At 44.5% G+C, this 13,877-nt stretch overlaps 1 protein-coding gene across 1 annotated transcript in view; it reads left to right on the forward strand.

Annotated features, from left to right (window-relative positions):
* The window catches only part of OBSCN (obscurin, cytoskeletal calmodulin and titin-interacting RhoGEF), a 174,172-nt gene extending 160,520 nt beyond the window's left edge, over positions 1-13,652 (forward strand). The window contains 12 exon segments of the mRNA XM_034060452.1: positions 376-3,013; positions 3,628-3,750; positions 6,015-6,125; positions 6,252-6,419; positions 6,878-7,000; positions 8,955-9,125; positions 10,353-10,473; positions 11,113-11,352; positions 11,990-12,213; positions 12,606-12,681; positions 13,163-13,312; positions 13,450-13,652. Of these exon segments, the coding sequence (XP_033916343.1) occupies positions 376-3,013; positions 3,628-3,750; positions 6,015-6,125; positions 6,252-6,419; positions 6,878-7,000; positions 8,955-9,125; positions 10,353-10,473; positions 11,113-11,352; positions 11,990-12,213; positions 12,606-12,681; positions 13,163-13,312; positions 13,450-13,627 (4,323 nt within the window). The 3' untranslated portion in view covers positions 13,628-13,652.
* The last annotated feature ends 225 nt before the right edge of the window (positions 13,653-13,877 follow it).

Below are 13,877 nucleotides of genomic sequence, written 5' to 3' on the forward strand. Positions count from 1 at the left end.
CAGTTAATGAATTAAAGGTCATTTACCCCAGCTAGGCTCTCCTCTGACGTGTTCCATTAAAAACACTTTTCCATCTGCTTTGAGTGGTCAGATTGTCTTTGAAAACCTCATGCAGGGTCCTGCTTCCCTGTTAACAAGAGCAGGTATGTCCTCTGAAGTCAATATAGTTTCACCTCTGTGAATGAGAGAACAGGAAGACTTGGAGAGCAGTGAGGCCTGAATTGAGGATATGTACAAAAGGGTGTACAAGGCAATTTGCTATTAAACTAGTACGTGTGGTATTTAAGAGTGCAGAAGTTCCATTTGGTATGCTTGCTTTACCATTCTCCCACCACATTTCCATTTGATTGTGCTATATTTTGTTCTGCTTTTCAGCGGTCTCTGATGTGCTATAAATCCATACTGGTAATGCGATCTATCCCAGAAATCCTAGAAAGGACTCATGATAACACCTCCCTGGCCATCTCCCGACATCTTATTGAAGAAAGCACTTCATCCAGTACCAGTGGCTCCTCTTCAGACAATGAAAATTCCAGTTTCCCCAAGAAGAGGCACTTTGGCTCTACACCTGAACTCCATTTGTCCATATTTGACACACCAAGCCACCAGGAGCGTCCAAAACATGCAAGTGAAGAGAAGCACTCTGAGATCTCAGTCCCTCCAGTAAAACCTATAAGGAGGAAGTATGCTTCAGCAAAAGCTGAGGTGAGGGAAAAATCAGCTACAGAAAGCCAAGAGCTCATGGCAAGTATCTTAACGCAGAAAGAGGAGGGGCTCCATCCCAGACTTCAAGATGAAAGAGCAGAGCAGTCCCAAAGAAGTGGTGCTACTGAGCCTTCATCAGTGAGGACTTCCACAGAAAGCACTTTACCTCTATGTCAGAAAGAAAAAACAGATGTATTTTTACCTGACAAGGAGAGAGTTGAAAAAGCAGAAGATGGAACAGAAAAGCCATCCGTCTGTGTTCCTAGACAGAGTGTCATTAAAAGCACTTTCTACAGCCAAGCAGCTGAGTTACCTGCAAGGGCGCCTTCCTCACCAGGCAGGGAGTTTAGGAGGCATCTGGACAGAGCCAGAAGGACTTTCCGGAAGGCTGGATATTCAAAGGTGCCCCTCAGTGGTCTCCGTGAACCCCTTCTAGAGCAGTTTGAACTGGAAGAAGAAGAAGAAGGAAAGTCTGATTATGGAGGTGATCACAGGGAAAATCTGCTTGGTTCCTTGACCAAATCAGCTTCATTTGATACTGCAAGGAAACCACCACATCCTGCCATTGCTGGTGCTAGCCGAAGCCGTTCCCTGGATGACTACAGGCTGAGAGCCTCAAGATCACTGAGGGAAGAAGATATTTTGGAAGAAGACTGTGATGTATTGCCACAGGAAAGTTGCCCTGAAGGCAGTGGCCACTGTGACATTTCTGCAGTGCCTGGTAAGGGATGTTCTGTAGACACTTCAAAGCAAGAGGACTTAAGGAGAGTAAGCAAGGATTGTTCAGAAGAGAAGCCCCCTCCTTCTACACAATGTGAGGGTAACGAGTGTCCAACAGTTTTTGTGCAACAGCTAGAGAGACTTCCAGTGTCACCTCATAGGAGCGAGAATAGGAAACCTTTACTGAAGAAGTCAAAAGCTACTTATATTGAGGAGGAAATTGATGATTTGGAAGGCAAAAGCCCCATTCTAACTGCCCAGTGCTCAGATGTAGCTGCATCATCAGCTCAAAACCATGAAAGCATGCAGAGTGAACATCAGGTGTCTGAGCAGCACCAGACTTCCTGTCCCAGTGGCAAGGTTTCTGATGATCTGGAAGGTGGACCTCCAAGTGTCTTAACTGCTTCTCCAATACAAGTTGCTCCAGCTTCAATCTATGAGCTAGAACATGAGGAATATCCCAAGGTTCATGGTGAGGGTAGAGGTGTTGCCTTAGAAAGGGGAAGCTGTGATGCTGGAAAGACTGTCCCACCATCGCTCCATAGGGATAAAAGACAGGAGCTTTCACATCACAGGTCTTCTTTTTACAGTGATGAGGAATCTGCTGCGCTGGAGGGCTTAGTGGATGAGATGGTTTCCCTCTCTGAAGAGATGAATGTTTGGGCAGATTCAGTTTCTAGTGAGGAGGAAAATAGAAGGAACATCTCTCCTCACACAGAAATGGTCTACCAAGGTAGCCAAACACCCACAGAAATGTCCTTCCCTTCTGTACAAGGAGGTAAAAGTGGAGAAACCTCTGAGCTGAACCTTGCAGAACCCTATCCTGTCATGAGTACAGAGTCAATGGTTCTGGAAGGGCAGGGAGCACAGATGGTTCCTCATGAATGTGAGCATCTGGAGGACTTGGCATTTGAAAGTGCCACTTCTAGCCAAGCGAGTGTTTCCTCAACAGATAGCTTGGACACTGGAAAAAGACACAGTCAAGTGCCAGTGAGACAGGACACTGTTAAACATCCAGAAGTTTCTTTAGTGAAAATCAAAGACCTGTCAGACGAAACACCCAGCCTTGGCAGTGGAACTCCAAAATTTGACATATCAGAAGTAGAGCCTGCCTATTTGAATTTCTCTGACTTGTATGACATTGTCTATTTTCCATTTGAATTTATGAACTATAGGAAGGCTCCACCCAAACCAACTGGTAGACGGTTTATTCCTTTTGGGGAAAGGGCAAGATCCCCTCCTGCAGGACATCTGCATAAGGATAAAAGGCTGTGCATCAGAGAACAGGCAGAGGACAAGAAAAGGAAGAACCATCTGGAAATATCTGAGGATTCAAAGCCAACTAACTTATTAGCCACTGGGAAAGGGTCAGAGAGTCATAAGGAAATGTATGGCCCCCAAAAGGACTCAAGTGGTAAGCAGAAAAGTTCTGTCTACAGCAAGCCAGGACTCTTTAAGCCATATGCAAGGTCTCAGTCAGTGGAGCAGCCAGTGGAGCACAGTCTGAAGAAGAAAGTAAAAGCTTCTGTTGCCCATATTTCAAGAATCCTAAAAGGAAAGATATCTCCTGAGCCAGAGGCAGGGGAAGGTAAGTATTTTACTCTGTGACTTCATAGGTTTGTTGCTATAACTGGGTTCTGCTAGATCTGCCTTTCCCCTTTTCCTCAGCATATCTGAGGCTGTGGTTATACTGTGATTGCAAAACTGGCAGTTGCAGGTTATGAAATCAGTGGTCTTCAGCTCCACCAGCTCTGTTGCTGGCTCACTTCAGTGCAGAGTCAGCTGGGCTAATCTGCTGATGGAAGTGTCTTAAATTCTCCTGTCTGAGTTTCTACAAAAGCAGATCAGGGCTGGATGATGCTTTTCTTGCTGCAGTTTCTTCTGCAGTTATCATCTGACCATGGTAAATCTTTAAAGCTAAAGCTCCTGGGAGAAGTTGGTGAGATCACCCTAACTACTAAATCCATGTCACTGGACTACAGAATCTGTCTTCTCTGCCACTCCTAGATATGCCCTGTTGTTTCAGGACATCATTCTGTTTGTAATAGCTGTCACAGCCTTGTCTATTGACTGAGAGCTTCTTAATAAAGAAACTTGTGATTGCTGAGCTATTTATGTGTTAACAGCAGAACTGTGTGCTCTAAATTGATACCCCAGGGGAAAGGATGGCCTAGAATGACTTCTTATGCTTTCTCGAAACAGAGTTTGGTGAGCTGGGAAGTGAGGCAGTAGAGAAGGAGCTGTTGACAGGGGCTGAAGGATCTCTGAAGAGGAAATCAGCACTCTCTTCATTCAAGTTACCAAGCCTCATGCCAAGGGAGAAAGGTATTGTTATTACATAAGTCATCAGTTAGTTTTACCATGAAAGTTAGTTCTAACCATGCCAAGTGTAAGGTCCTACACCTGGGTTGGAGCAATCACAGGCACAACTACAGGTTGGGCAGAGAAGAGATTCAGTGCAGCACTGCAGAGAAGGACTTGAGGGTGTTAGTCAATGAGAAAATGAACATGAGCCGGCTTCAGAGTGCGCTTACAGCCCAGAAAGCCAATCGTATTCTGGCCTGCATCAAAAGGAGTGTGACCAGCAGGTCAAAGGAGGTGATCCTGCCCCTCTACTCTGCTCGCGTGAGGCCTCGCCTGGAGTATTGCATGCAGTTCTGGTGTCCTCAACATAAAAAGGACATGGAGCTTTTGGAATAAGTCCAGAGGAGCGCCACAGGGATGATCAGGGGACTGGAGCACCTCCCATATGAAGACAGGCTGAGAAAGTTGGGACTGTTCAGCCTGGAGAAGAGAAGGCTGCGTGGAGACCTCATAGCAGCCTTCCAGCATCTGAAGGGAGCCTATAGGATGCTGGTGAGGGACTATTCATTAGGGACTGTAGTGATAAGACAAGGAGTAATGGGTTGAAACTTAAACAGCAGAGGTTTAGATTGGATATAAGGAGGAAGTTCTTTACTGTGAGGGTGGTGACGTACTGGAATGGGTTGCCCAGGGAAGTTGTGAATACTCCATCCCTGGCAGTGTTCAAGATCAGGTTGGATGAAGCCTTGGGTGATATGGTTTAGTGTGAGGTGTCCCTGCCCATGGCAGAGGGTTGGAACTAGATGATCTTAAGGTCCTTTCCAACTCTAACTATTCTATGATTCTATGAAGTATCAGTAATGAAAATGGCAGTGCTCTGTGAGGCCAGTTTCTAAGGATGGATCTGCAATGAATGTCTGGAGATGACCTGGACCAACACATGCAATATGAGCCAGTCTCCTACATTTACGTCATAACTATGTCCTTGTTAAAACTGCCTTGTCTTGGCACTGCTTATGAATTAGAGCCATCTTAGGAAGCCACTGCTTCCTAGGAATAAAATCTATGTGTAAGCTAGAAAGAGAATAAATGGAGTATTCAAGGTTGGGATGGCAGAATCAGGTAATTGTGAATTCCTGTGCTCCAGTCCTGTGTCTGTATGTAAGGGTCACACATGCTGCTATAGATCTATAAAATGAAAAAAGTTGGGGCAGGCAGAAACAGTGTCAGCACAGCTGAACTTTTTTTTGCCCAGGCACATTTCCCCTGGATTCCAGCAGGAGTGTTATCTGAGGTCAGGTTAATGCCCCAGTATTCAACAGAGTCCAGCCAAGCACTGCAAAAGGGCATGTGTGTGGGCTGGCAGCTCCCACCCACCGTGGAGAAAAAACCCTGGACAAACACAGAAAACCTGAGCTTCTCCTTTCACCTGGACTTAGCAGCAGATCTGGTGCTTCATAGGGCTTTTTCCTCCTTCCATATCCATCCTTTATGCTGTCTTCTCTCTTCTTTGTTTTGGTTTGATATGACCCCCTTGTCCTTAAAATACTATAATTTAGTTTTGCCCCCATATTTAAGCTAGGCAAGAAGAAAACTCTTGCTGTGACATGCTCTCTCTCTCCTCTGAGCTGTTCTGCTTGCCTTAGATGTACCAGCAATACCATAGAATCCTAGAATGATTTGGGTTGGAAGTGACCTTAATGCTCATCCAGTTCCAACCCCCTGCCACAGGCAGGGACACCTTCCACTAGACCAGGTTGCTCCAAGCCCCGTCCAACCTGGCCTTGAACACTGATGGGGATGGGGCAGCCACAGCTTCTCTGTGCAACCTGTGCCAGGGCCTCACCACCCTCACATGGAAGAACTTGCTCAGATCTCATCTAAATCTTCCCTCTGTCAGTTTAAAGCCATTCCTCTATGTCCTATCCCTACAGGCTCTTGTCAAAAGCCCTTCTTCAGATATATTGCCAGCCCCTTTAGTTACTGGAAGCTTCTCTAAGGTCTACCTGGAGCCTTCCCTTCTCCAGGCTGAATGCAAATATTCCTGTGGAACCCCAAGATTGTGTATGAGCAGTCACGATACACCCATGGGGCTGAACAGGGCTCCTGCACCTGTGTGCCCAATGCCCAGGGGATTCTCCAGCTGGTGGTCAGTGGAATGTAAGAACTTGAACCAAAAATGATCTTGAACCAATTAAAAATGCTTTCTGATGTCTTGTGTGCACTTACTTTTCACATAGCCCTCCTGACCACTCTGAATCACTGCTTTTCCACTCTTTTTGCAGCACCACTGTTCGTTGAGGATCTCATGGATCAGGCTGCTGCCGTCGGACAGTGCGTGACGCTGTCATGCCGGACTGCAGCTCACTCCTCCCTGCACATCAACTGGTTCAGAGGTGATGTTGGCATCCCTCTAGGGAGTCCTTAACATCAGGAACAAGGGTTTAGACAGGCAGGAAGGTGTTTAGACACCTTAGTATAAATTTTCAGGGTACTTATCTCTCTTATCTTCTGCTTTTCAGATGGGTTACCTGTCCAAAGCAGCAGCAGGATCCTCATCTCAACCACCCTCAAAAACTTCCAGCTCTTAACTATTCTCTCTGTTAGTGCTGATGATTTTGGTGCTTACACCTGTGTGGCCACCAACTCCCTGGGCTCAGCATCCACCTCTTGCATCATAAGAAAAGCAGGTAAGAGAAGAAGTACCTACAGAAAAAGGCATTACAAGTACTTCTGCCCAAAAGTGTGAAGTGTAAACATCTGTCAGGTAAGATTTCTGCAGATAGGTTCAGAGGACAATTCTCATCTGCTCTGGTCCACAGCCCTTGCTGTGTTGGTAGCATGGCACATTTTGCAGGGTTCATTTCCTCTTCTTCTCTGTTTGGTCTCTCTTCTGGATTCAGAGACACTCCAGTAACCATGTGGTTCTAGAACCAAACTCCAAAACCTTAAGGCAGAGTTTAAATTAGGCACAGTTAAATTGTTGTTCCACTAGGTGTGTGGGTATACATATATATATTTAAAAATAAATATATTTTATACATATATGTATAAAGAATACCTATAAGTGAAAAATGCTGGGTGACAGCTATGTATCACAGCAGTACTATTGCTAACACTCACTGGATCTTGTGCCTCCTTTCAATAGAGGTTCCTCCCAGCCCTTCACCTCCTGACATTGTGGAGGTCTACAAGGATGGAGTGCAGATGGTCTGGAGACCTGTGGAAACCAACACCCCTGTCCACTACAGTGTCCAGTGCAAGAGCGAAGGTAAAGTGGCGTGCTGCCCTTATGCCTTATGCAAAAAAACATCTCAATTTGTGTGGTCTCTTCCCCAGCCTGATTTTAGCCCTGTAGTTTAGATTTAGGGTTGAAATAAATACAGCCATCCTTTAGCCATCTAAAAGTTAGATGTTGTGCTGGCTAAATCAGCAAAGCTTTTGTTTAAGTGTACATTTGTGTGAATCTAACTAGGTTACATGGAAGCTATTACTAAAAAATGAACGGCTGCAGAAGAATATATATGGGCTGGAGTCAGATTCACAGTCCTGACTAATCCTCACCAATTACAGTTCTGTCAATGTTACACACTAATAATGGCCAGCAACAACAATCAACAGATAATATCATCCTATACCCAAGCTTTCTGTACAGTCTGTGGAGAAAGAAGGTCTGTCAAACTCATCCTATGCTAAAAAGCCATGCTTTCTTTTTCCATTGATTATATGAAGGAAACTTAGGGCAAACAGGTAGGACAAGATAACAAAAGTTTGGCAAAACTGCATCATTCCTTTGATGCTCTCTTCCAAGATATGGTCCAGAGCCTGATGAAGTCAGTGGATGTTTTCTTGTTTAATTCCATGAACTTTGAATCAAATCCCCAAGCCTGTTCCATCTCTCTTGGGGCAGCTTTTGCTGTTATTATTATTATGAATGCTATGTCTAATGGTAATTTCTATTGCAGTCACACATACACAGCCCTTTGGATTCAACTGCTCCATGCCGTGGTTTTTTTTTTTCACTTCTCTAAACATCCAGGCACAACTTTCTGTATTAGCATGAGCATGGGCAACAGCTTTCTGCCTTTTCATTCTGGAGCTGGTGTCTGTTGGTGTCTTTTTCTCCAAGACAACTCTCTCTATTGGTATTCCTTTTGTCTCAACTGTAGGAGAGGCTTTGGAGAGGATACAAACACAGGTTGTTCCAATTAGGAACAAAAACAGGAAACAGCATCTACAATCTTCCACTGCATTCTGTGTATTTGGCAGGAACATGCAAAGTCTTGCTTTCCTGAACACAGGATTAAAATAATCACAAAAAAAATAATTCCTTATTTTATCCCTTACTTGACAGTAGGCTTCTGCATGCTGCTTCTGCAGATGCTCTTCTCTGTTTCTAAGTTGTATCTGCTCCTTCTTACATACATACCCTGATCCAACCAGTACCCTGTGAGCTTGACACCTTTGTTTTGAATGACAAATATTTGTTTGTCCTATGGGTTGAGGCTCTCTACCAGTGTTTATTTGAATGAAAGGATGGATTGAGTCTCAGGCAATCTCATGGAATTGAGTTTACCTTGAGCACAACAGCAATGGCAAAGTATGGGATATAGCATCATGTGAAATGAATGATCATTAAATGTTTGCTGGTGATTTTCTATTTCACACCTTAATTCCATGAGTAATGAGTCCAGAATCTACGTACAACTTCAGTTCCCTGAGAAATCATCTGAGTTTCATAAAAGCTGATTAAACCTGCCCAAGTTTTAAACACTGGGTTTGCTAGGAGGGTGTTAGTGAGTAGCTCTGTCCTGAAACCCTGCACCTCAAGGGCAAAGGGAAAAAAACAGTTGTTTTTCTAGGCTTTTGTCTGGAGTTCATGATGTATATTTGCATTAGAGATTGGTGGCATGAATCAGATAAACAGAAACTATACAAGAAAATTTCACCATTGATCTGAAGCAATATTGCCACACCTTGGACTGATTTCACAGAAGATGAGTTTGGCATATGTACAGAAAGCAGCACCATGCACAGAAGTTGGTCATAGCAAGTCAACTTTTCCTTCGCTCTATAAGACTCCAGTGTTTCTCCATATTCCCAGCACATAAATAAAGTTGATGAAAAACAACCAACCAACAAAACCCAAAACCCCAAGACACACAGCCCCCAGTGTGACCATATTAAATGAGTCCTAATCTGATTTCTGTCTTTCCTTGGTTAAGATGGGGAATGGATAACCCTTGCTTCTGACATTGCTGACTGCTGCTACAAAGCCAAAAGTCTCTCCAAGGGGTTTATCTACAGCTTCAGGATAGCCTGCACCAGTAAAGCAGGAATGAGCCCATACAGCGACCCATCTGCCAAAGTGAAAATCACCGGGAAGGATCAAACGGGTAAGTTCAAATGCCAAGAAAGCATTGTGCTTTTCCTACATCAAAACAACTGTATCCTTTTGGATGTGGGTCCAGAAGAGAAGAGGAAGTGAATCAAAACCAATTCCACTTGGCTGAGGGTAGTTTAGGGCTTCCTTCTCTTTTGGCTTTCTTATTTAAAAGGAAATTATTTTCTAATTCTCGACACAGTTAGGGGACTATGTGCAAATATATAATAAATACATAATAAAATAATAACTATGTGCATAAAAATAATATGTAAATATAGAAAATAAATATAATAATTAAATAAAAATCTGGAAAACTAAACAACCCACTGAAGACATACTAATTTTTTTGACATGAAATCATGAAAAAACAGGTCTGGGACAATGAATATGTTACTGAAGGCATTGATCTATTGGTATAAAGCTGACACAGGTGAAAGCTCTGGACCTGCTGTTTGCTATGGACTCAGTCCTAAGTTCGGTAGTTACACATTCTGGTGTTTGCTACTGGGAATTATCACCCTACTGTGACATATTTTCAGCTGTATTTTGTTTCTGAAGTAAAGAAAGCTGGATTTGCTATTTTTTTCACCTGTTTGAATACTTTGTACTATTCACATGTTTTTAAAATTAAGGAATCTGTAACCCCACAGCAAATATAATCTTGTAGCAAAGGAAGCATCCTTTCTGCCAAGAAGTGGAAGGATGGTCTAACTGGAATTTCCTCCCAATGGAGAGGATTTTTCTATAAAAATCAGTTCTCAGAGATATTTTTAACTCATTCTAAATCCTCTGCTTTCCCAGAATTCATTAACATATCTCAATGTGTTCAGCATTTAAAGCAGATGCTTGAATGTGCCATGGGATGCTTTAGTATTTCAGGGAGCACTTGGCCACAACCACATACCAGAACCAGAGCAACATGTTTCAGCTGCTGACTTGTTATGTTAAAAGATGAGACCCATAGCTAAGATGTTTGCTATCATTGCACACAACATACAATCCATCTCATGTAGTCTGGAGTGGTCACACCAAGGAATTACTGGGTGGACAATCCATAATCTGTTGCATTCAAATAGCCTTGGGTGCTGCCCCTGGGAGACAACCTGTAGGCTTGGCTGGAGAAAGCTCTACTGTAGCCTTTGTAATTGCTCATAGATAGCAGAGGGTGGCTTAGAAAGGCTTCAGTTTCCAAACTGAAAGGTTTTCCCTTGTAATCCCTATTGTTTCCTCTCTGCAGAGCTCCATGCTGCAATGCAGAGCTTCCCATCAGCTGCTACTGAAGAAGAGAGTGAAATAATCACACCATCGGAACCTTTCCCAACCTACCAGACCTATGCCTTCCAAACAGAGATCAAAAGGTAGTGAATCCACCTGAGCTCTCAAAACAGCCATAGGGGAATGCTGCATGTGGCTGGAGTTTAGAAAAGTCAGTTTAATAATTGTGCTGCTCACCTGGTGTCATGGTGTTTTGTTGAAAACACCTCCACAGTAATACATATAAACCCGAGTTTATTGGGTGAGCAATCGTCATCTTGGCTTGGTAGGTGTGGATTTTCTTGGAGAGCAAAAGGGTCTGTTCTGAGCACTATGTGCTGGGCAGCACCAGATATTATGAAGAAAGCCCAAGGCAGTCAACAGCTCCTCTTCTTGCTTCTTGTCTTTGCAGCAACTAATTTTAGACATGGGGGTGGGATTCAACCTTCTCTGCCTAGAAGACAGGCACCAACTTCTGTTACCAACAGGGGGTAGTTCTCTTGCTTGAGACAGGATGAGCCACCTTATCTCTGTCCAAAGAAGTTCTCACTCCTGCAATTGAAAGTGACTACCATTTAGAGTCTCAGGAGGATGTGCAAACTGTGACATAGATGTGATAATTCCACACCGTGCATGGATGAAAAGCACAGTACGAGATCTTGGTGGTTTTAATGAACAGGAGCTTCCGACTCTCCTAGGAGTAGCAGAGAAGTTTAACTTGCCTTTGTGTTCCTTTATACCAGGGGGCGTTTCAGCATTGTCCGACAATGCAGGGAAAAAGAAAGTGGCAAGAATTTAGCTGCTAAAATTATCCCTTACTGGCAAGAGGACAAGCAGAATGTGCTCCTGGAGTACCAAGTCCTGAGGAAGCTTCATCACACAAACATTGCTCAGCTGAAGGGAGCCTACATCAGCCCACGGCACTTAGTGTTGATACAGGAGATGTGTGTGGGACCAGAGCTACTTCACTCTTTGGCATTACGGTAATAATGAGTGGATGGAAGAGGTTTACAGTTAGGGCTGGTTTAGGGAGCAAAAAACCTATTGCTTTCCCCTGACAAACTGGATCATCTCTCTCCATCTATTACAATGAGCTGTCATCACACACAGGATTTGTGATGCAGTTGTTCTTGTTATAAACAAGAGTAATTTCAGCTCCTTATTAGGTTGGGGTAGTGGACAATTCAGGCCCACCCAGCAGAGATGTTGAAAACAGTTTACTGTAGCTGATGTGTACCCCCATGTCCCATAACATGATAGCTCAGGAAGCCTCATTTCTCCTCCACATTGTTTCTCACAATGGCAGAAAATGGATCTGTTGAAATCCTGTGACTAAAGGAGAGGGAACGGAGAGCATCAAACCTGCATTTTGATTTCTGCACAATGATTGCTTTCTCTGTCATACAGGTCTACAACCTCCTGGGCTCGCATCTGTAACCTGACTCACAGTATGGACTGGCCTCTAAATATACAATAGATTTGCTATATGAACAGAGCTGTTTCTTCTTGACTCTCAGGGGCCTCATAGGATTTTACATCCAGGGGAGGATGACAGTGGGTATAGAATGGCACTCTTTGGCATGCAGATGGGACACCTCTGTTTTCTATTCCTTCTGCCAGGACATCATACTCAGAAGTAGAGGTCCGAGATTACCTGTGGCAGATCCTCAGTGCCATTGAATACCTCCATGCACACAACATCCTGCACTTGGATCTCAGGTCTGAAAACATGATCATCACTGAGCCCAATCTACTGAAACTCCTGGATTTTGGCAACGCACAGTTCTACACACAAGACAAAGTTATTATAATGGACAAGTGCATGGACTATGTTGAAACCATGGGTGAGTAGAGTTCAATCACTGCAAGCCTGGCCTTGTATTATCCGATCTGTGGTAAACAGAAAGGCATGGCCATTGGTCAAGGCAGCAGCTGGCCCCAGCAAGCAGTCTCCCACATACTGCCCTCTGTGTGAGTTTGTGGGAGCAGCTCGGGGTGACAGCTCTCCCAGCTAGAAGTCATGGCTGGCATACATGTGCCCAAAGCTCAGGGTATAGAATTACTGCCATTTGGTCTCATGTTCATTGAACTTGTCCACCTCAACCAGCTCCCTAGTGCTAGAAGCTTTTTCTTCTTCACTTTTGGGAAAGTAGCAAAGCATAAAATTACCTACTGCTTTTGTGTTGGTCTCAGTGCATTGAAAGGGAGCTTGGCTCACACCAGTTTGCTTTTCTAGCTCCAGAACTGCTGACAGAGCAAGGAGCCCTCCCACAGACTGATATCTGGTCCATTGGAATCACAGCCTTCATCATGTAAGTCAATCTGTCCTTCCCTACCCTACAAGTGGCTTCCCTACCCTACAAGTGGCTTTTTAGTACAATCTGAGAGTCATCAACCAAAGGAGATGCATTGACTTAGAGAGTTAACCTCAGTTGTGCCCCATGTCATTGGCAATGCTGCAGAAGGCTGTGTGATGGAGGGTATGGAGCTGGCTGCAAGGATGCCTAGTCCCAGAGATATCTCCACTTAGAGTAAGGAGGCAGTTTTGCAACACAGCAGCTGCTGGTGTTCCTCACTCAGCCTCATCTGAAAAGCCTTGAATTTACCAAGAAAAGTTAAATCACACCAAGTGGAAAAGCAGCCAAAGTGATGAAACTCACTGAAGCACAGTGGCCTTTGGGGGTTTGTTTTCCCATATGATCTTTCTGTGACTTCCCTCTCACTGCTGGGTGGGAATTCCTGGGAGAATGAATTATGCCCTCCATGCTGATCAATTCTCTTCTTTTGGGGCAGGTTGAGTGCCAACTACCCAGTCAGCTCTGATGTAGCCTGTGAGTTCCTGAGAATGGCCAGGAAGGGTAAAGTGAAGCTCACACGGTGCTATGCAGGTCTCTCCGGGGGAGCAGTGTCCTTTCTCCAGAGCACGCTGTGTGCAAACCCCTGGTAAGATGGTGTCTGCTCTCTCAACAGCACAGGTGGTGCAGATCCAGTCTATTGGCCTTTTTTTCTCTCCATTTGCAAGAAGCTTCCTCAACCAGCACAGATCCCCCAGCTGACCTCATCACCTCTCTTCCTTCTAGGGGAAGGCCATCAGCCTCAGAGTGCCTTCAGAGCCCATGGCTCCAGGAGACAGGCTTGGACAACAGGCAGCAAGCACTGGTCAGCTTCCCCACTACCAAACTGAGGAATTTCCTCACTGAACGGGAAAAGAAAAGGGGCCTGCTGTGCTCCAAGTATGGCCTCATGATTGCACAGTGATGTGGATGTGGCAACAGATGTCTCCCTCTCCCCTTCTGCATTTAGTGTTTGGTACCTGTCCTGGGTTCAGCAGTAGCTGGTGCAGTGCTGTGTTTTTGACTTTCAGCCTGGGCACAATGCTGGTAACACCAATTATTTTAGTTGTTGCTAAGTAATGTTTACTCTGACCAAGGACTTTCTGACTCTCATGATCTGCCAGGAAGGAGGGGAAGCTGGGACGAAGCAGAGACAGGACACCTGACCCAAACTG

This window comes from Melopsittacus undulatus, chromosome 1 (genome assembly GCF_012275295.1).
Source record: "Melopsittacus undulatus isolate bMelUnd1 chromosome 1, bMelUnd1.mat.Z, whole genome shotgun sequence".
In the NCBI taxonomy this organism is placed as follows: domain Eukaryota; kingdom Metazoa; phylum Chordata; class Aves; order Psittaciformes; family Psittaculidae; genus Melopsittacus; species Melopsittacus undulatus.